This window comes from Trichechus manatus, unplaced genomic scaffold, assembly GCF_000243295.1.
Source record: "Trichechus manatus latirostris isolate Lorelei unplaced genomic scaffold, TriManLat1.0 scaffold00014, whole genome shotgun sequence".
NCBI lineage: Eukaryota > Metazoa > Chordata > Mammalia > Sirenia > Trichechidae > Trichechus > Trichechus manatus.
In genome coordinates, this window is record NW_004443950.1 from 13,868,426 (window position 1) to 13,889,050 (window position 20,625).

Consider the following 20,625-nt stretch of genomic DNA (forward strand, 5'->3'; position numbering starts at 1 on the left):
TAGGGAAATCCCACCATAAAACTAACAGTCTCGCCTTCCATCCGCACTCGAGGCGGTACGAGGACCGTTGCAGAAAGAAATCTGGTGGGCTCGGGAGCCGGGGAGTAGTGAAACGAAGAATCTTTACAGACTGAAAATGCCAATATAGAAACTTCTCGAAGCGCTCTCCGAAAGTTCCTGGGACCACTGCCTTAACTCTGTGCCCCTCCTCCACTCCACTCCGCGCTTAACCCGCTCCGGCAGGATCCCCGTACCGGTCGAAACTTCCCAGGACCCCCGGCGCGTCCACCCTTCATCCCCGCGGCCGAGCTCGCCATTTCTAATTAGGGATTCGCACCCCGACACTGAGGCAGCGTTAATGTGGGTAATTTCAGGGTTTGAGCCTTCTGGGTAGGGGGCTGCTTCGCCCCCCTAGGCAGTCAGATGGCCTTTGAAGACGCGACTAGAGCGCTTGCCCACCCCCAGCGCGCACTCTTCTAGCTTCCTCCCTACACCTCCAAGAGTGGCCAGGAGTCCAGGGTTGGGGGCTGGAAGACAGGCCAGGGCAGAGTTGAACCCAGCGCCTGCTCTGCCCCAGGGCCCGGCCCGACCCAGGAACCGCGCAGCGGCCCGGGCCGAGGCACTGAGGAGCGGGAAGTGGGGAGTGGCGAGCTGACCCGATATCAACCCCGGTCCTTGCGCCTCTCGCTCCCTTTCCCGGCGCAGGCGGGAGGGGCGGGAAAGGACTGAAGTGCGCCCGCTCCTGCCCCCACCCCGTCCCGCCCGGCGCGCGGTATCCGCGGGGGTGGGCGGCCTCCCCTGTAAGGCGGCGCGGCGATTGGCGACTTCGGAAGGAGACGCGAGGAAAAGTCGAATAAGAGGGCGCGACGTCAGACCCGAGATTTGGGAAAGGGTGAGGGAGGGGGGAGGCGGGGACAGACACACAGACCCGGACACACCCTCTCCCCCCACACCCCATACAGCACCCTGAGTGTCCACAACTCTAGGTCGCCTAGCACAGGACACAAGGCCAGGAAGGGGGTGGGGAGGGTTGTATGAGTAGAGAAAGAGAAGGAATAAAAAGAGCGAGAGAAGAAAGAGTGGGGAGAACAGCAAGGGGGCAAAAGAACAGGGAGAAAGGGAAAGGGACGGACAGAAAAGAGGATAGTTTCCTAGCGGCCAGGAGAGCGACAGAGCCCGAAGGAGCGGAAGCGATCCTGGGGGGAAGAGGAGCAAGGGGAGGGGAGGGAAGAGGAAGGGCACAGTGGGGGAGTGCAAACGAGAGGAGGGCGAAGGAAGCGAGGCGCGACACTGCTCCGGTAGAGGAGGGCAGTGCGGAGCGAGGCGCAGGCAGAGGCAGCTCCGGCTGCCGAGAGGCGGGAGCGCGGCGCAGAGAGGAGGGGCTTGTGGCCCGGTAGAAATGTCAATCAGAGCCCGGAGCCCCGGGAATCTCCGCCAATCTGTTCGGACCTGACCTGGCTCCTCGCTGCCGCCGCCGCCGCCGCCGCGGAGCAGATCAATAGGCGAGCGCGGAGCGCAGCGCAGCGCGGGAGGCAGCGCGGCCCCGGCCCGGCCCAGCCCCCGATGCGCGCCGGAGCCCGCGGGCGGCGCTGAGCAGGGCGGCCTCGGGGGCCGGGACCCTCTCCGTCGGTGCCCCGCGGGCCACCATGTCCTTCCCCCAGCTCGGATACCAGTACATCCGCCCGCTCTACCCGTCCGAGCGCCCAGGGGCCGCCACCGGCGGCGGCAGTGCAGGGGCCCGCGGCGGCCCGGGCGCCGGAGGCTCAGAGCTGACCGCCTCGGGGTCCCTGTCCAACGTGCTCTCGTCCGTGTACGGTGCGCCCTACGCCGCGGCAGCAGCGGCGGCCGCCGCCGCCCAAGGCTACGGCGCCTTTCTGCCCTACGCCGCGGAGCTGCCCATCTTCCCGCAGCTGGTAAGCGCCCGGGAGCTGGCAGGGGTGGGGGCGGGTTGGAGCTCGGGTGCCAGGCGAACTGAGTGCGCAGGAGGAGAGCGGCGCCCGGGCCGGGAGAGTTGAGGCGGCAGCGGCTGGGGCTTACCCGCGCTACCTCCGCGCGTATCCCCTTCCCTCTACTTGTGCTTACAGGGCGCGCAGTATGAGCTGAAGGACAGCCCCGGGGTGCAGCATCCGGCCGCGGCTGCCGCGTTTCCGCACCCGCACCCCGCCTTCTACCCGTATGGCCAGTACCAGTTTGGAGACCCGTCCCGTCCCAAGAACGCCACCCGGGAGAGCACAAGCACTCTCAAGGCCTGGCTCAATGAGCACCGCAAGAACCCCTACCCCACCAAGGGCGAGAAGATCATGCTGGCCATCATCACCAAGATGACCCTCACCCAGGTGTCCACCTGGTTCGCCAACGCGCGCCGGCGCCTCAAGAAGGAGAACAAGATGACGTGGGCGCCCCGCAGCCGCACCGACGAGGAGGGCAACGCTTACGGGAGCGAGCGCGAGGAGGAGGACGAGGAGGAGGATGAAGACGACGGCAAACGAGAGCTGGAGTTGGAAGAGGAGGAGCTCGGGGGGGAGGAGGAGGACCCGGGGGGCGAGGGCCTGGCGGACGACGACGAGGAGGAGGAGATTGATTTGGAGAACTTAGACGGCGCGGCCGCGGGGTCTGAACTGGCCCTGGCTGGGGCGGCTCGCAGGAACGGCGATCTCGTCCTGGGGCCCATTTCGGACTCCAAGAATAGCGACTCGGACGACAGCTCCGAGGGTTTAGAGGAGCGGTCACTGCCGGTCCTGAGTCTGGCCCCAGCGCCACCACCGGTGGCCGCGGCGCCGACATCTCCGCCCTCGCCCCCCGCCGGCCTGGACCCCTGCGCTCCAGCGCCAGCGGCCGCCTCCTCCCTGCAGAAGCCTAAGATTTGGTCCCTGGCAGAGACTGCCACAAGCCCGGACAACCCGCGCCGCTCGCCCCCCGGCGCGGGCGGTTCTCCTCCCGGGGCTACTGTCGCGCCCCCAGCCCTGCAGCTCTCTCCGGCCGCCGCCGCCGCCGCCGCGGCTCACAGACTTGTCTCGGCCCCGCTGGGCAAGTTCCCCGCTTGGACCAACCGGTCGTTCCCAGGCCCGCCGCCCGGCCCACGGCCGCACCCGCTCTCCCTGCTCGGCTCGGCCCCTCCGCACCTGCTGGGACTACCCGGAGCCGCGGGCCATCCGGCCGCCGCCGCCGCTGCTGCCTTCGCTCGGCCGGCGGAGCCCGAGGGTGGAACAGGTGATTGCTGAGAGCTGGGTAAGGAGGGAGGGCGTCTTTGGGGATTCCGCCCTGGCAAGCGGAGATGGGCAGGCCTCGGGGGCGCGGGGCGCGGGGCGCAGTTCGCTCCGCACCTGCCCTCCCGCGGCCCTGGGCTCTAAAAGTCCTTTTTCTTCCCTCGCTTCTCTTAGATCGCTGTAGTGCCTTGGAAGTGGAGAAAAAGTTACTCAAGACGGCTTTCCAGCCCGTGCCCAGGCGGTAAGAGACTCTGAGGTTGGGGGATTGGTAGGAAGAGCAGGCGAGGGAAAGAAAAGAACGCAGGGCCTGACGTGCGCTTTTGCCCCAGGGGAAACGCGGCCGACACGTTTTTAAAAGGGGATGAAATACACTGTTGTGTTGCCTCTGCGGGCCTGGAGACGGCTCACTGACCCCAACCCGGGCACATCGGGCTCGGCCCGCGGATAGCACGTAGGGGGAACCTGTCCCTGGACCGGCCAACAGACACCTGGCGCAGGCGGCAACTCTATGACACTTGCCTCCTTCCAGCCCCAAACCTCGAATCCTAACGACTCTTGCCCTTCTTATAGTTAAACCCAAACACGTATAACTACAGCTAGACATAATTTTGCATTAAGACACCTCCTCGCTCCGGGTCGGGTCCGGCTCCTGGTAGGGTCTCCCACCCCTAAGCAGCCTCAGCGCCCCACACCTCACGTCCTTTGCTACCACTGTCTCTCTCTTCCAGGCCCCAGAACCACCTGGACGCCGCTCTGGTGTTATCGGCTCTCTCCTCATCCTAGTTCTTTTTAAATTTTTTTAAAATTGTTGTAATAACTGTAAAAAAAAAATCGCTCTGTATAGTTACAACTTGTAAGCATGTCCGAATATGAATACCTAAAAAAGAAAACTAAACGAAAAGAAAAAAATAAAACAAGTGCCCCCCCAGCCCTCCCAAGTCGCTTCTGTACCCCCAGATTAGCTGAGTTTGTGAGGTTTGTTTGTTCCGTTGATTTGGGGGGGGGGGTGGAGTTTCAGTGAGAATAAGCGCGTCTCACTTTTTTGTAGATACAGAAAAATGTACATATGTGTGAACCAAATTGTACAAGAAAGTATCTATTTTTGGCGAAATAAATGAGCTGTTGCCACTTTGACTATAACCCTCCTGCCTGCCCTCGGACGGATCTGTTTGGTGGGTTGTTTTTGTTGTTTTTTTACTCCCTCCTCGCCCCCCATGTTGCAAGAGTCGCCCGGATCAGAGGAAAAGGACGAGAGACGAGTCAGGACAGAGTAATGAAGGAGGTGGCGCAGAAGTAGCGGGCTGGGGGCGCCACAGAAGAGGAGGTTGGAGAAGTACCTGGGGCTCCTGAGAGAAAGGGCGGAGGCGACAGGTGGGAAACCGGCGCAAGATTCCCGAAGAGGAGCCGGGAAACTGGGCCCAACCCGCCGGTCCACAGGAGCAACCGCGCGACTCTAGGGCCTCCTCCGGTGACGTAGCAAAGGGCCTAGAGAAGGGTCTGGACGCTCAAGGGTTAGGGTTGGAAGGTTCTCGTCACCACCCTCCCTCCCACCCCCCATTCTTTGATAGGAACAACTGAGGCTTTCTTGGTCTTACGTAAGAGGCAGTGCTAGCCCAGCTCCAAACTCCTCTTTCAACCGCATTGCAACGCCAGACCCCACCTGTTGTGGTACAAGCGCTACTTCTAAGGGTGTGGAGTGACGGGGGTTGGGGGGGGTCCATGGAGGAGAGGGAGCCCAGGGGTTGATGACTGTGGGACTGTGCCCAGCTTAGGGTGAGAATGGGGGCCGGGTCCTGAGGGCATCTGTGCGTCTTGGCACTTCACTGAGTTGTCCCCAGTGCCCTAGAAGGGGCAGCTTTCTGAGGGCCGGGTGCAGGGGCCAGGAGGCTGCACCGAGGAAACCGGGCTTTGGCTCCAAGCCTGACTGGGGTAGGCGGGCGAGGGGGAGGGAGCTGGGAAATTTGGAGCTGGAGCTCCCTCTACAGGACAAGAGGGCGGCTCCGCGCCTCGCCTCCGCGGCCTCCCCGGCCAGGCCGGACCTTGCCCCCCTCCATGCCCTCTTCTTCTCTTCCAGACCTCGGGTTCTTGCCCAACTTGGCCTTGAAGAAGTTGTAGGGAATGCAGAAAGAGTGATGCCTCAGGGTTACGAACAGTGTGCGTGGGGGAGTGGGCAGCCTTCCCCCACCACGTTTACTTAGTAAATTACCAGGCAGCCAGCAGCTGGGTGTTTGGCCCTCAGAGTAGGGCGTGTGCAATCTCGCGGGTCCCTGGGGAGGTTTGCAAAGTGCTCTCACACCCGAAGCCACGTAACAAGGCCCTGCATAATATTGTACACTTTTTTGAGGCTTGGCAGGAGCAGAGGTGAGTCCGGGAAGGACTGATCGATGCAGGCACAGCCGCCTGAGCCGCGCCCCTGGGGGCGAGGCCGGCGGCATCCTGCCCTCCGCCAAGGCTTGGGTGTGGCAGCGCCTGGGGAAGGAGTAGCGGCTGGCGTGGCGGTCTGCGGCCCCTCGGGCCCCAGAAAGCTGGGGCAGCGGAGGCAGACACCAGGCCAAGATATTCCCAGCTGGGGCTCGCTCTCGCCCCTCCAGAGGCAGAGACCTCTCCTCGGCTTCCTCCTCTCCCCCCTCTTTGTTTCTGGTGCCTCCGCGTTGAGGCTCCTTCCCAGGCCCAAGGTACAGACCGAGGTTCCGTCCACTCTGGCCCTGCGATCACCTGACCTGGAGCGGGCTCGGCCCCGCGGTGGGAGGACTTCAACTGTCCGAGCCTTGAACCTCTGAGGTCAGAACCCCAGGACCAGGGCCAGAGTGGGGACCTCTGGGTAGCACACACTCCTGATACCCTCAACTCGCGCTTCACAAGCTTAGCCTTGGTACAGACCCGCTCCAGTCCACCGCCTGTGAAACCCGAGGCAGATAATTAACTTCTCTGTGCTCTTATTTCCTCCTTTCCAAAATAGGAATGATGACATCTAATTTGCAGGGTGGTTGTGAGGATGAAAGATAAACATGCCCAGGGCTGACACGTGGTAGTGAGTGTAAACAACCCCTACTCGGGACCCCACTCCTCGAAATCCCGCCAGAAAGAAGCCCAACCCCTCCTATTGCCAAGTAAAAGAGAGGTCGCAGCACCTCTGCAACTCCAGCGGGACCCAGGGAGCAGGAAAACCTCCCAGGCAGGGGAGCAGGGAGAGGGGGTTGTAAAGATGGAGATGGCTGCAGAATTGGGCAGCCTTTTCGGATTGAACATCCACCAAAAAAACAAAACACCAAACGCGATGCTGTCAAGTAGATTCCGACCCATAGCAACCCAATAGGACAGAGTAGAACTGCCCCATGCGGTTTCCAAGGAGCAGCTGGTGGATTCAAACTGCCAACCTTTTGGTTAGCAGCCGTAGCTCTTAACCACTGCGCCACCAGGGTCCTGAACATCCACCAAGGGAGGAGAAATTGGACCTGCTCAGAGGGAGACAGGTGTGGAGAGCCCAGGGGGAGCTTCCAGAGGTCTGCCTGTCTCTGGGTCTCTCTCCAGTCAAAACCCTGAGGTTCAGTCAGCTTTTCAGCCCATCATATTCCAGAGATAATGGTCATGGGATGAGATCATCATCCTGGGATGAGAAAGAGTGGTGCATGCAGGTGCCCGGGGGGAGAGTTGGGGGTAACCCAGAATGACTCAGGTATGTGTGCAACTTCTCTTATCCCAGAGAGCACATGGACCTTTCAACTGGCAGAACCTCACGATGGCCCCAGTGAGAAAATGTAATCAAAACAGAAAAGAATCTCCTATGCTTTTCAGCTAGAAAAGGGAAGAGAAAACGACTTCCCACTCCTCTCCTTGGTGGCATTTTCATCTCAATTTCATTTCTTCATCCTCTTCCCAGGACCTCCTCCCTAGCCCTCGCCTTTTCTGCCTCCTCTCAAGGATCCCCAGAAACTGCTTCTGTGCTCTGTTGTTGGGCCCTAAAAATTAAAAGGGAAGCCAGGAGAGAGAGAAAGAATGAATATGGGAGTCTCATCCCCAGTCCTGATTAAGCTTCAATTAGAAATCAAACATGTCAATCACTCTGCCTGGAAGGGTTGCTGCTGTCTGGTGGGTTATGCAAAGCACTCCAAGGTGTGTGGGGTAATCAGGCCAGAGGAAGGAGTGCGTGTCATCACTTCCCTCATTATCTGCATGGAGCACAGGGGGAGGGGTGTTTCATGGGGCCAGGGAGACAGAGGAGAATAAAATTATCTCCCTAAGTGATTGCCCACCTCTGGGACCAGCACATTAACGGTTTCCAATTGAATTCATTTTCGGGTGAATACAGGAAGGAGGAAGAGGGGCCCAGACAGAAGCAACATGGGAAGGCCGGAGGGCTAGTGCAGAGGAGATGGAGGGGAGAGGAAGGGACGCTCATGCCACACCCCAGCCCTGTGAGGCGCGGGGAGAAGGCAGGGCTCATCTATGAGGCCAGTGTTGTCTGGGCCTCTGCTGGCTGGCAGGGTCAGAGGGCCCATGATCTTAGGCCTGCCCGAGTTCTGGAAGGTTAGGGAGAGGGATTGAATGTTTGGGTGGGAACTGGATGTCAGATATATTCACTAGTTTTTTGGGAGTTTCTGTCAAGAACTTGCTTTGTGCCTCATTATTTGTATATTTCTGGAAATGTCTTCTGCATCTTAAAATCCTTGCCTGCATAAACTTCCACTGCCATCAAAAGAAAATGGGCAATTGCAGGTGAGTAAAAATTGTACCTAAGGTTAGGGCTAACTCCAGCTCGAGGGGGACAAGTCACATACTCTCTCCAAGTCCCACCTTCATCATCTACAAAATGGCGGGGATTGGAGTAGATGAATTTATGCAAACTTTCGTATAAATTCAACATCTAGGATTAGGCGTAAATGAGTGAAGTGTGGATCCCAAGAAGATTATGGGGGCAAGGGGATGCCGTAACCTCTCTAGATACTACCTCCTGATCCTAATTATTAGGCGCTGTTATCTGATTGAGACAACCAGCTTGACCACATTAAAAATGTCCATCTATTGTGTGACCAAGGTGGTGGGGTGGTTAAGTGCTCAGCTGCTAACCAAAAGGTCATCATATGAATTCATCAGCAGCTTCTCGGGAGAAAAGACCCATAAAGATCTCAGCCTACGAAACCCTATGGAGCAGTTCTACTCTGTCCTATAGGATCGCTATGAGTAGGAATCAACTTGATGGCAGTGGGTTTGGTTTCTGGTTTATTGTGTGACCAACCTAGCTTTGATGCAGCTGCTGTTCCCTCTGAAGGGAGGCTCCAGCCCTTCCAAAAGCCATCCTGATTTTCTGGATGGAAAACCTGCACAAGAGCTTCTCTTCCTGAGCTAGGGGCAAGGCTGAGGAGCAAGGGCGGGAACACTCAGAGTGAGGGACCTGGAAGAGGTCCTAAGAGTAGAGCAGTGATTCTCAGTGGGGTGATTTTGCCCCCCAGGGGACACTAGGCATGTCTGGAGACATGTTTGATTGTCATGACTGGGGTTACTACTGGTATCTAGTGGGTAGACGCCAGGGATGATGCTAAATACCCTACAAGGCCCAGGACAATCCCCCACAGCAAATAATGATCAGGCCCAAAATGTCAATCATGCCAAGTTTAGGAAACCCTAGAGGATGTTTAGGGCAATCACACCCAAATATTTTTCCCAGAATCCTCAGCTTTGTTGAGAGAAACATGAACTCAGGCTGCTAATTGGGACATTTTTGTTCTTAAAAACTTTTGAACCTCTAAGGGCGAAGTAGGGGTGAGAGAGAGCCGACTGGGTGCTACACCAGCCTGGGAGAAGAAAGAGTGGGTTTCCACTCAGCCGGGTGCCAATGAGCCTCTGGCAGTGAAATCTTCTCAGATGAAGTGTAGCCCTCAGGCCAACTCCAAAGGGAGCGCCTCAACCCCTGAGAGGATGTGTGTGCAAAGTTAGAGCCATCCTCCGTGGCCATTTATATCAGGAGCAGGTTACGGGAAGCTTCTCATAGACGAAAGCTTAATGTGTGGTTTTCACCTCATAACTACTACCACCTCCACTGCTGCCAGCTCTTCCAGGCACATAAATGCGCCTATTTATTTACTTGCTATGTTACCAGGGAGAATGAGTGTGTGTGTGTGAGAGTGTGTGTGTTTGAGTGTGTGTGTGGTGTCAGGGAGCAGGAGGGAGACAACGGCAGGCTAAAGTCTTATTCCAGGGCCCCAGCGGCTGGCTAGAAGGGGAAGGCTGTGATTTCATGGCCTTTGTGCCGAGGCCCGCATTCTCTCACTGCACTAGGCCGCTAACAAGTGGGCCCACGGCCCTCCGGGGCCTTTGGAGTGCGCTCATCTGAGAGATTGTGCTTTTCTCAGCCGCTCAGATTTATTTTGCCAAAGTTACAGGGCAATTATGGAAACGCGCCCTTTGAAGCCGGGCTGATTTCTCTTTATTTTCTTCTCCCTGACAAAGCAGAGCTTCTCTGCCTCTTGGGGGTTATTTTTTTTTTTTTTCTGTCTCCTCCTCCCAGTCTCCTCCTCCCTCTCTCCTGCTCCCTCTCTCCTCCTCCCTCTCTCTCCCTTTCCCTTTCCTCTCTCTCTTTTCCTGATAATTATTAGATAGCGGGAGTTTCCAGGGGTAATTTGAAAAAAAAAATTTAAATGGTGATAAAAATGTGTGTAGGTTAAAATAATGTTTCTATTATTTTATCTCATTCTTCAAATGGAGCAAAGAAGGGAAGTCCATGAGAGCTAAAATGGCCCTCCTCTGGAAGGGAGTTCCTGGGTGGTGCAAATGGTTAATGTGTCTGGCTGCTAACCGAAAGGTTGGAGGTTTGAGTCCAACTAGAGGTACCTCAGAAGAAAGGCCTGGCGATCTACTTCTGAAAATCAGCCGTTGAAAACCCTATGGAGCACAGTTCTACTCTGACACTCATGAGGTCACCGTGAATTGGACTTCACTTGGTGACAACTGGTGGTGGTACCTTGGAAAGGCCACTGAAGCCAGGACCCAGGTCCTGAAGGTGAAAAGACTTTCTGTTGGTGTTTGTTCACAGATAATAATCCCAGGGGCCGGGAGGGGAAAAAATGGATTAATGATGGAAGAGACAGATACTTCCTGCCCAGGCTGTGGGTCCAGGACATCACTGCTGAGCCTCAGGCTTCAGCAGTAGGAGAGGCCTCCAGCAGGTTGGCCAATAGACTGGCCCAGTCACCAGAGGCTCCTACCAACCAGTCGCTGTCGAGTCAATTCTGACTCATGGTGACCCCATGTGCTTCAGAGTGGAACTGCACTCCATGGGGTTTTCAATGGCTGTGATCTTTCCGAAGTAGATCACCAGGCCTTTCTTCTGAAGTACCTGTGGGTGGATTCGAATGGACAACCTTTTTGTTAGTACCTAGTGCTTAACTGTGCCACCTAGGGACTCCTGAGGCCCCTGCTATGCCCCCAGAATCGACAGTTCCATAAATGTAGCAGGATTAGCGCTTCACTCTTCTTTCCTCACATCTCCTGAATCAGAGGCTCAGAACCCACAGAGCTGTGTTTTCTGGGCTTTGTACATTATTTATCACCATAGCGAGGAATCTGGAGGCTTGGTGTGAACCAGCCCCACTTATCTCTCTCCTCATGCCCCACTTTGCTAGTCACAGGGGTGCTGAGGAATAGCATCTGAAGCCAGATGGTGTTGACTTCAGTTCTGGTAGGGCCTGTGTCGGGCAGAGCCAGCCTGGATTGCTCTGTGCCTGGCAGCCTCAGTTTCTGTCTTTTAGAGTGGCTTTGAAATTTTCGTTGTCCATATTTTTGTTTACGCCTTCCTTCCTCTTCTTGGGGTTAATGCCTGTCTATCTGTGGGCAAACACCAACAGGAAGTCTTGTCACCTGCGGGAGCTGTTTTTGGCCTCAGTGGCCAGTGGGAAGTGGAAAGCATTTTAGCTCTCACTGGCTTCCCTTCCTTACCCTGTTTTTTTAAAAAAGATAAAATGAAATAGAGTTTAGTGAGTGCATACAATCTGATAAGCCCCATGCTGAGCACTTTCCATGCTTTTACTTCATGTTCACAGCTGCCCTTGGGAAAGGCACCATTATGATCTGCCTTTCATAGGTGAGGATACCAAGGCTTAGGGTAGGGGGATGAGGTTAAGAAAGTCTTCTGGAGTCACGGAACCATCTCCGAGCTATGCGACGGAGTGAAAACAAATCAACGCAGAACATTCCATATGGCATGCTACCATCTGAATTAAAAAGGGGAGTATCCATCTGTTTGTACAAGCAGTTGGTAAGGGTGGAACCCTCGGGAAAGGACCTGGGCAGCTGGGGGCCAAGGGCAGGAGAAGTATTTTTTAGTGCATATGGCTCTGCTCCTTTTGAACAACATGAATGTGTTAGTTTTTCAAATAGTTCTTTAAATTAATTTATCTATTTATTAATACACTTTATTTTTTAGAGGAGTCTTAGGGGTATAGGAAAATGCACAGAAACTGCAGTGAGTTCCCATATATCCCCTCTCCTGCCCCTGTACACAGTTCCTCCTGTTACTGACATCTTGCATCAGGGTGGTACATTTTTTATAATGGTACATTGTTACTATGTACATTATTGTTAACTAAGGTTTACATTAGGGTTCACTCTTTGTGTTATACAGTCCTGTGGGTTGTGACAAATGCTTAACGTCGTGTATCCACCATTACAGTATCATGCAAAATAGTTTCACTTCAAAAAACCATTCAAAAAAATAACTAAAATGAATGAGAGTGAGAGAGAGACCACAGTTTCTCTGGAACTCACAGCAGAATCGAGAATGATCCATTCATCAGACACCTAACACATACTCAGGAAGCATCTCTGTGTGCCAGACTTCTGTTGGTGTGGCTCACAAACCAGGCAGCCTTGGTTCAAATCCCAGCTCCATCATTCCCTAACTGTGTAACCTTGGGCTAGTGACTGTATTTCTCTGAGATTTGCTCCCTTATAAAATAAAAAGAATAATTATAATATTACCTTCCTTGTAGGCTGTTGAGAGAATTAAATGAATTAATTCGTGCTTAGAATAATGCCTCATGCACAAGTACCTACTAAATTACAAATGTTATTTTTATTAATTATAACATAACCCTAGGCAATAGGCATTGTTGTCTTCATTATATAGGTAGGTAAACCAAAGCTTGGAGTCCCTGGGTAGCACAAATGGCTGTGTCCAGCTACTAACCAAAAGGTTGGAGGTTCGAGTCCACCTAGAGGCACCTCGGAAGAAAGGCCTGATGATCTACTTCAGAAAAATCAGCCATTGAAAACCCTAAAACATAAGGTTGTCATGAGTCGGAATTGACTTGATGGCAACTGATTTGGTTTGGTTTTAAGCCAAAGCTCAGCCATTTGTTCAACATGGCCAATAAAGGGAAGAGTGAAAATTTTGACCCCGGTCAAAACTGTGTTCACCCGTCCTGGAGTCTGCCACTCTTCCATACATCTGGACTTTGAGTGGAGTGCTTTGCAGTTGTGACTCTACTTTTTTCCTGCCCCACCCACCTACCTGGCCTATCTGACATTCATGGGCCTGACACTGTCTTGGATGGGCCAAGGTCATGTGCAGCCCCCAACAGATCTCACCACCTCCCACCCTCTTCTACTGCAGAAGACCTGGCAAAATGCAAGGGCATGTGAGTGGCTTTGCCAGAGAGATAACCTTGAATCTGTTCTCTTCCAGGTTACTTCCTTTTTATTTTTTAATAAGTATAAGATAGACGGAGATCTACGTCCACTTCACTCCTTTAACTCCTTCTCATCTTCAGTCTTGGAGGAAGGGGACTTCCAGTGTATTTACACATCAAAGTTTGCTGTGAGAGGCCATCAGTATTAGCAGAGGAAAGGCTTGGCTGGCTGCTAGAACTTTGCTACACAGTCCTTGGACCAGCAGCATCAGCATCACCTTGGAGCTTGTTAGAAATGCAGACTCTCAGGACCCACCCCAAACTTATGAATCAGACGATGCTTTCCTAGCATTCTCTGGGTGCCTATTTAAGTGCACTGGTCTAGATGCTCCTCAGTCAAACGTGTGGCCCCCCAGAACGGAGCACAAAACAGTCTCTGAGACTTGGACCTGCATGGGACATGCTGATGGAGCTGGGGTGTTGGCAAGAGGGCAAGGGGGAAGAGTAGGAAAGGAAGGAATGAGGGAGGTCAAGGAAGAAGGTGTGGAGTGCCAAGCCGAGGCTGACTATGCCAGTGCTGAAGACACATTCTGCCCCTTCCTCCTCCTCTGAGCAGGTTCACGGCTATGGCTCCCACTGGGTTCTCATGGCCACAGCCTCTGCCTGCATGCCCTTCCAGACATTTCACAGCAGAGTCACAGGGGGCTGCTGTAATCAAGAACATTTAGGACTTTATTAGTAGTAACTGATTTCTTACAGTCTTCCTCACAGCTGATCCCCACAAACTTGGGGCAGGGGGAGGGAGTGAGGGAGGAAGGAAGGATGGAAGGAAAGAAAAAAGGATGGAAGGAAGGAAGGACATTCTAGATGGGCACAGAATAAGTAGGAGCCCTTGAGGGCAAAGACTGTCTCAGTCACTTCTTTGTATTCATTCATTCATTTTTTCATTCATTCAGCAATATTTATTGCTCAAGGAGACACAATGTGAAGGAAGTCCCTGCCCTCCTGGAGCTTCCAGTCTACTAGAAACAAATAATTTAACAACAATAACAGCAATAATAATAATTGTGTTGCGCTTGCAGGGCTATGAAGGATAAGAACATGGTGTTATACACATGCACAACTGAGGGGGACCTAACCTGGTCTGGGGTGGCGGGGGAGGAGGTAGGTACGACACGGATGTGCATGTGTGGGGGCACAAAGGAGGCACGCAGCACAGAGAGAAAGAGGTCAGCTGGAGGCCTGTGCCATCCATATGGCAGCCACTGACCACGTGGCTACTAAGCACTTGACACGTGGCTGGATCTAACTGAGAAGTGCTGTAACTGAGAGATACGCACTAGAATTCAAAGACTCAGCCTATTAAAAGAAATGAGAATAAAACATCTCAATAATTTTATGCTAGTTACATGCTGAAACCATAATATGGTGGATATATTGAGTTAAACACAATATATTTTTACAATTAATTTTACCAATTTCTTTACACTTTTTTTTTTTCATGCAGCTACTAGAAAATTTTTAAAGACATATACAGCTCACATTGTATTTCTACTGGGCAGCTTTGCTCCCAGGAGACTGAGATGCCCAGAGACCATATTCCGGTGTCACTGCTGACTAGCTAAGGGACCTTGAGCAAACTCACTTAGCCACTCTGAGCCTCAGTTTTTTCTCTGTAAATAATAATGTCTAGCATTTATTAAACAGATAGTATATGCTAAGCCCATTGTTTTGATCCTTACAACGTCCTAGGAGAGAGGTACTGTTACTCTCTCCATTTTGCAGACGAGGAAACTGAGGCTCACAGAGATATAACTCACCCAAGCCACACCGCTAGGAAATGCTGGAGTCAGAAGTTAATCCAGGCAGTCTGGCTCCAAAGCCTGCACTCCAGATCACTACCCTAACATGAACGTAACAGTGGCACCCGCTCCTCAGGATTGCTGTGGAGACTTTTCACCAAGGCAATAATCTATGTAAAGCCTTTAGTCCAATACCTGATACCACGGAAGTGCTCGATAAGTTATGTTGGTGGTGTTGTTAGGTGCTGTCCAGTCGCATCTGACCCACAGCTACTCTGTGTACAACAGAACGAAACACTGCCCCACCTTGCGCCATCCTCACAATCCTTGTTATGCTTGAGCCCATTGTTGCGACCACTGTGTCAATCTATCTCATTGAGGGTCTTCCTCTTTTTCGCTGACCCTCTACTTTACCAAGCATGATGTCCTTCTCCAGGGACTGGTCTCTCCTGATAACATGTCCAAAGTATGTGAGATGAAGTCTTGCCATCCTCGCTTGTAAGGAGTATTCTGGCTTTACTTCTTCCAAGACAGATTTGTTTGTTCTTCTGGCAGTCCATGTGATTAAAAAAAAAGAAAAAAAGAAACCCATAGCCATCGAGTCAATTCCTATAAGACAGAGTACAACTGCTCCACAGGGTTTCCAAGGAGCAGCTGGTGAATTCGAACTGCCGACCTTTTGGTTAGCAGCCAAGCTCTTAACCACTGTGCCACCAGGGATCCAGTCCATGTGATAGTTGTTATTATTCAGCAAATAACTTTTTACCCAAAACAATCAGATCATACTATGTAAAGCACTAACCTTCTTTGGCAGGATTACGTATTAAGGCACTGTATTAGTTATCGATTGTGACATGACAAATTCCTCCACTGATTTGTCAGTTTGTCCTACTGTGCTGGCTTGCATGTTGCTATGAGGCTGAAAGCAATGCCACCAGTATTTCAGATACCAGCAGGGTCACCCATGGTGGACAAGTTTCAGCGGAGTTTCCAGACTTAGACAGACTCGGAAGAAAGGCCTGGCAATCTACTTCTGAAAAGTAGCCCATGGAAAAAAACTCTATGGATCACAACAGAATATTGTCTAATATAGTGCTGGAAGATGAGGCCCCTAGGTTGGAAGACACTCCAAATACACAGTAGCCACAACAGTGGACCTGAGTATATCAACGATCATGAAGATGGCAAAGGACCCGGAAACGTTTTGTTCTGTTGTACGTGGGAGCCAATGCAATGGCAACTAACAACAACAACAAATTACTTCAAAATGTGGTGGCATAAAATGATAAACACTTATTCTTACACATTTTCTGTGCATCAGAAACTCCAGAGCAGCTAGCTGGGTGGTTCTGGCTCAGGGTCTCTCAAGAGGTTGCAGCCAGGATGTCAGACAGGGCTGCGGTCCTGTGGGGATTTGACTGGGACTGGAACCTCCATTCCCAGATGGCTCCCTCATGTGGCTGTGGGCAGGAGGTCTCAGGTCCTCACCACAGGGACACTTCCATAGGGCTGCTTGAGTGTCTTTACAACATGGCAGCTGGCTGCCCCCAAAGTGATCCAAGAGACAGCCAGATGGAAGCTGCAATGTCTTTTATGACCTAGCTTCAGATGTCACACTCCATCATTTCTGCAATATGGATTGTGGCTACACAGGACAGTCCTATTCACCACAGGAGGGGACTACCCAAAGACATAAATACCAAGAGGTGGCAGTCATTGGAGCCATCTTGGAGGCTGGCTGTCACAGACTCTGACACATCTGTGTGACTTAGCTTAGCACCTGCTTTCCTTTCTAAGAAAAATACTCCCAGGATCCTGAGAGTGGGTGCCTGGGTGCAAAGAACAGAAACCCAGTTCAAACTGTCTTTTCTAGAAAAGGGGATTTATTGGTTCATGTAAATAGGAAGATACAGGTAGAATAAATAATGTAATAATAGTAACAGTACTAGTAATAGCTAACTTTTATTGAACACGTATTATGTGCCCAGCACATGTAGTTACTCATGTGACAGATACTGAATTTAAAGCAGAATGACATCCAAGCACATGAAAGTATCATTACTCTCCTTTTTTCTTGTTCACTTCTGTTTCATTGTTGATCTTCTCTCAGACTCTTCCAGGAGGCAGGTGCACGACCGTCTTTAACTCCGAGGCCGTGGCTTTAGAGCTGGGGACTCAATGGGAAGGAGATGGTTCCTCTTACCTACTTTCATTTATAAAATCCCAATGAAGAACTCTGATTGGCTCAGCTTGCATCATGTGCTTATTGCTGGGCCAATTACCACGGCAAGAGGGAGTGGCAGGAAGAAAGTGTGGGTGCTACTATCATAAAAAGGGGTGGGGGAGAAGTATGCTGCGCACTCAATTAATCTGTGTCTACCATACTGGAGTAGTGGGGGGAGGATGCAGATGGGGCTAAGGGAAAATCTGTGAAGAGCTCTGGGGAGCAAACGAGAAGGGAGAGTTATCAGTCACCTCACCAAAAGCTAGTCTTACAGGGCTGGTGACCGAGCGAAGGCTGAAATCAAAGGCAGACAACCTCTTGGCCCTTCCCAAACCTCCCAGACCCAGCAGTCACCAGTCAATACATCTGGCCACTCATTGGGATGGGCATGCGACATGGCACAACTTCTGAACCTTTTCCACCTGAGTACCCCTAGGAAAAGAGGTGAGTGAACTTACAGCCCGAAGAATCTATGGTCAGGCCCAAAATGTCCCTCCACAGGAGTGAAAGTTCTATGTCTCACTTTTCATCTTAAATATATAGGAGTTTGCTGCTTTCTCCATGATATTTCCCTGTTTGTCTTGTTATAAAAGTAGTGTTCCCTGTAAATATTTTACAGTAAAATGGATAATTCAGGGCTCATACTTATTCTGTGGCTTTGATACCTACTGGGGCATTGCTGAGTACCCAGGAGGTCTGGGTACCCCAATCAAAGAAGCATGAGCACGTGGGATTGGCAAGAGGTAGACCCCAATGGCTTAAGAGAGTGGCAAAGGGCAGAAGGATGAGGGTGGCGTGGGAGGCTCCTGGGGGACCCATGCTTTCCTTAAACTCAGTAGAGCTTTAGAGCTTGACATTTCCCCCTTCTCTTCATTGTCCCTCCATCTCTCTTTCTGCTTTCACACTTGAACCTGAAGGGGGTCGGGAAGGGATGCATCTGGGGGCTGGTAATTATCTTGGCATTGAGCACATCCCCAGACCTCGTACTAGTAAGCCCTCAGTAAATGTTTACTGGAGGAATTTCTGCTTTGGAATTCAGCAATTAAGTTACGCTTTTCCAAAAATGTCTCTTAGATCTTTAGGAAAATCATTTGCAAATATTTTCTATAATAAGAATTATTCACTATTACAATTATAAATATAATTTCAGAAAAAAATATTTTAATTATACAATGTAATAACTGTTTAAATACAATTATAAAGTGTAATCCTTATAAAGGGAGAGCTGGTGGCACAACTATTAAGTGCTCAGCTGCTAACCTAAAGGTTGGTGGTTCGAACCCACCCAGCAGCTCCATGGGAGAAAGACATGGCAATCTGCTTCCATAAAGGTTATAGCCACGAAAATTCTACAGGGCAGTTCCACTGTCACAAGGGGTTGCTATGAGTCAAAAAGGGACTCGATGGCACCCAACAGCAACAACAACGAATCATTATAGAAGATAATGAGTCACCCTTTGTTCAGGTTGGCCATGTGACAAGGATTGTCATCGTGTTTTCAAATACAAGGTCAGCATGAGAGTATGGTTTGAAGGCAGCAACCACTCCGTTTTGAGTTCTTGTGTCCTCCACCTAGGAGCTCTGGTGGCGCAGTGGTTAAGTGCTCAGCTGCTAACCTAAATGTTGGTGGTTCGAACCCACCAGCCGCTCCGAGAGAGAAAGATGTAGCAGTCTGCTCCGTAAAGATTACAGCCTAGAAACCCTATAGGGCAGTCCTACAGTGTTACTACGAGTCGAAATCCACTCACTATTTTTTTTTTTACGGGTCCTCTACCTGCCACACCTACTCGTAAACCTGTTGCCATCGAGTCAATTCCGACTCATAAAGATCCTATAGGACAGGGTAGAACTGTCCCACAGGGTTTCCAAGGCTATAGTCTTTACGGATTCAACAAAGATTGTGAGGCTGGAGCAGGACCAGGCAGTGTTTCGTTCTGCAGTACATAGGGTCTCTATGAGTCGGAACCAGCTCGACGACAGCTAACAAATAACAATCCTTATGAAGCAGACTACCACATCTTTCTCCCCAGGAGCGGCTGATGAGTTCGAACCGCTGACCTTCTGGTTAGCAGCTGAGTGCTTAACCACTGCACCACCGGGGCTTCTTCTGCCACATCTAAGCACCCTAAATATATATCCAGCCCCTACTGACCCCTACTGAAACATTAAGGTGCAGTCAGGACCATTTATGAAGTCAGTCACTGAGGTTGAGGTTGGTCGGCTTTGTCATATGCCCTCACTGAGATTCCTAAGCCTCTGCTTTCTTGTCCATATAAAGGTCAGACCAGTAATTCCCCACACCAGGTTAGCCCTCCCGGCAGGTCCCCTGACAGTTTGTGTACTGGGATACAGCAGAAGAACATGATGGCACGGCCCAGCTGGAAAGAGTACTTGGGAAAAGGCCATAGACTATACCGCCTGCTCCACAGCATGAAGAAGGGCTGTTGACAAAATTATAATTACCCAGAATTGTAGAACTGAGACACTGCGGGAGAGAGGGGCTGACCAGAAACAGTGGGGGAGGAGCAGGACAGAAAAGTTGGCAGAAACAGAGCCGGTACTGCTGAGTGGGCAGGGTCCCTCCTGGTGGCCCAGGGAGCACCAGCTGAGGAGTAAGACAATGCACACAGCTCCAGAGACTGATCTGTAAACGAAAGGCCTCTAAGGAAGTCATGTTGAATATCCAACTTTTTCAGGAAGGAGAGAGTCCCTTCCTTCCTGCAAAATTGTGGGCTGTCAAACTCGCTTTGCAAAGGAAGAATCCAGGGGATCTCCTCCAGAGGGAACTAGAGGAGGAATCCACCCAGGTCTCCCCTGTTTTAGTCAGCCCTCCTCACTCCTTGGTCCGCAGACAGGACATTTGTGCTAGGAGCGAAGGATGGGCTGCTCGTTTGCCTGTGGAGAAACCACAGCGGAATATTCTCTTCTTGCAGCCTCTGAGATCTTGGGTGCAGAGGCTTTTGTGCAACTGTTGAGCTCATTCTGGCTCTAGTCCTCACTGGTGTGATAATTAGAGAAAAGCTGGCATTTCTCTTTGCTTTAGCAACATCCCCTCAAGGTACAAAACTTGATTATTAAAGACAAATTAGGAGACATCTCTGAATTGATATTAGTATCTCCAAGCCTGAGAGTGCGTCATAACACACACCAACACATAGGTGTGACATTCAAAATATTTAACAAGTGGGACCTCACCAGTGTCTGAACTAGCAGAATCCTGTGGCCTCCTGCTGTGTCAGGCATTGACCATTCAGTTGTCAAATTATGGGAATGTCCAGGAGGCCCCAGGGAAGGGACAGAGCAGAAAAGGGGGCACTTGGGCATGGAATTATTTCTGCATGTTAAAAATGGAAACAAAAAGCAAAAGAATAAATTTGGACCCCTTCCTCACACCACATACACAAATTAATTCAAAATGGATCACAGACTTAAATATAAGAACTAAAACTATAAAACTCTTAGAAGAAAATACAAGAGTAAATCTTCATGACCTTGTGTTAGGTAAAACCTTCTTAGATGTGACACCAAAAGCACAAGTAAGGCTGGTGTCTTTATAAGAGAAAGGACAGGAAGATTTGGACTCAGAGATACCGAGGAGGACACAGGTAAGAAGGCCAGGTGAATAGGGAGGCAAATATTGGAATGATAACAGCTCTAAGCCAAGGGACAGCAAACATTGCCAGGAGCCACCAGAAGCTGGTAGAGGCAAAGAAGGATTCTTCCCTAGAGTCTCCAGAGGGGGCATGGCTCTACCGACACCTCAATTTCAG

At 51.5% G+C, this 20,625-nt stretch overlaps 1 protein-coding gene across 1 annotated transcript; it reads left to right on the plus strand.

The window, feature by feature from the left end:
- Positions 1 to 1,245: 1,245 nt before the first annotated feature.
- Positions 1,246 to 4,111, plus strand: IRX3 (iroquois homeobox 3). Its single transcript, XM_004371581.2, has 4 exons — positions 1,246 to 1,913; positions 2,085 to 3,210; positions 3,381 to 3,447; positions 3,935 to 4,111. Exons 1-4 carry the CDS (start codon positions 1,647 to 1,649, stop codon positions 3,987 to 3,989), a joined length of 1,515 nt encoding a protein of 504 aa, XP_004371638.1. The 5' UTR covers positions 1,246 to 1,646; the 3' UTR covers positions 3,990 to 4,111.
- The last annotated feature ends 16,514 nt before the right edge of the window (positions 4,112 to 20,625 follow it).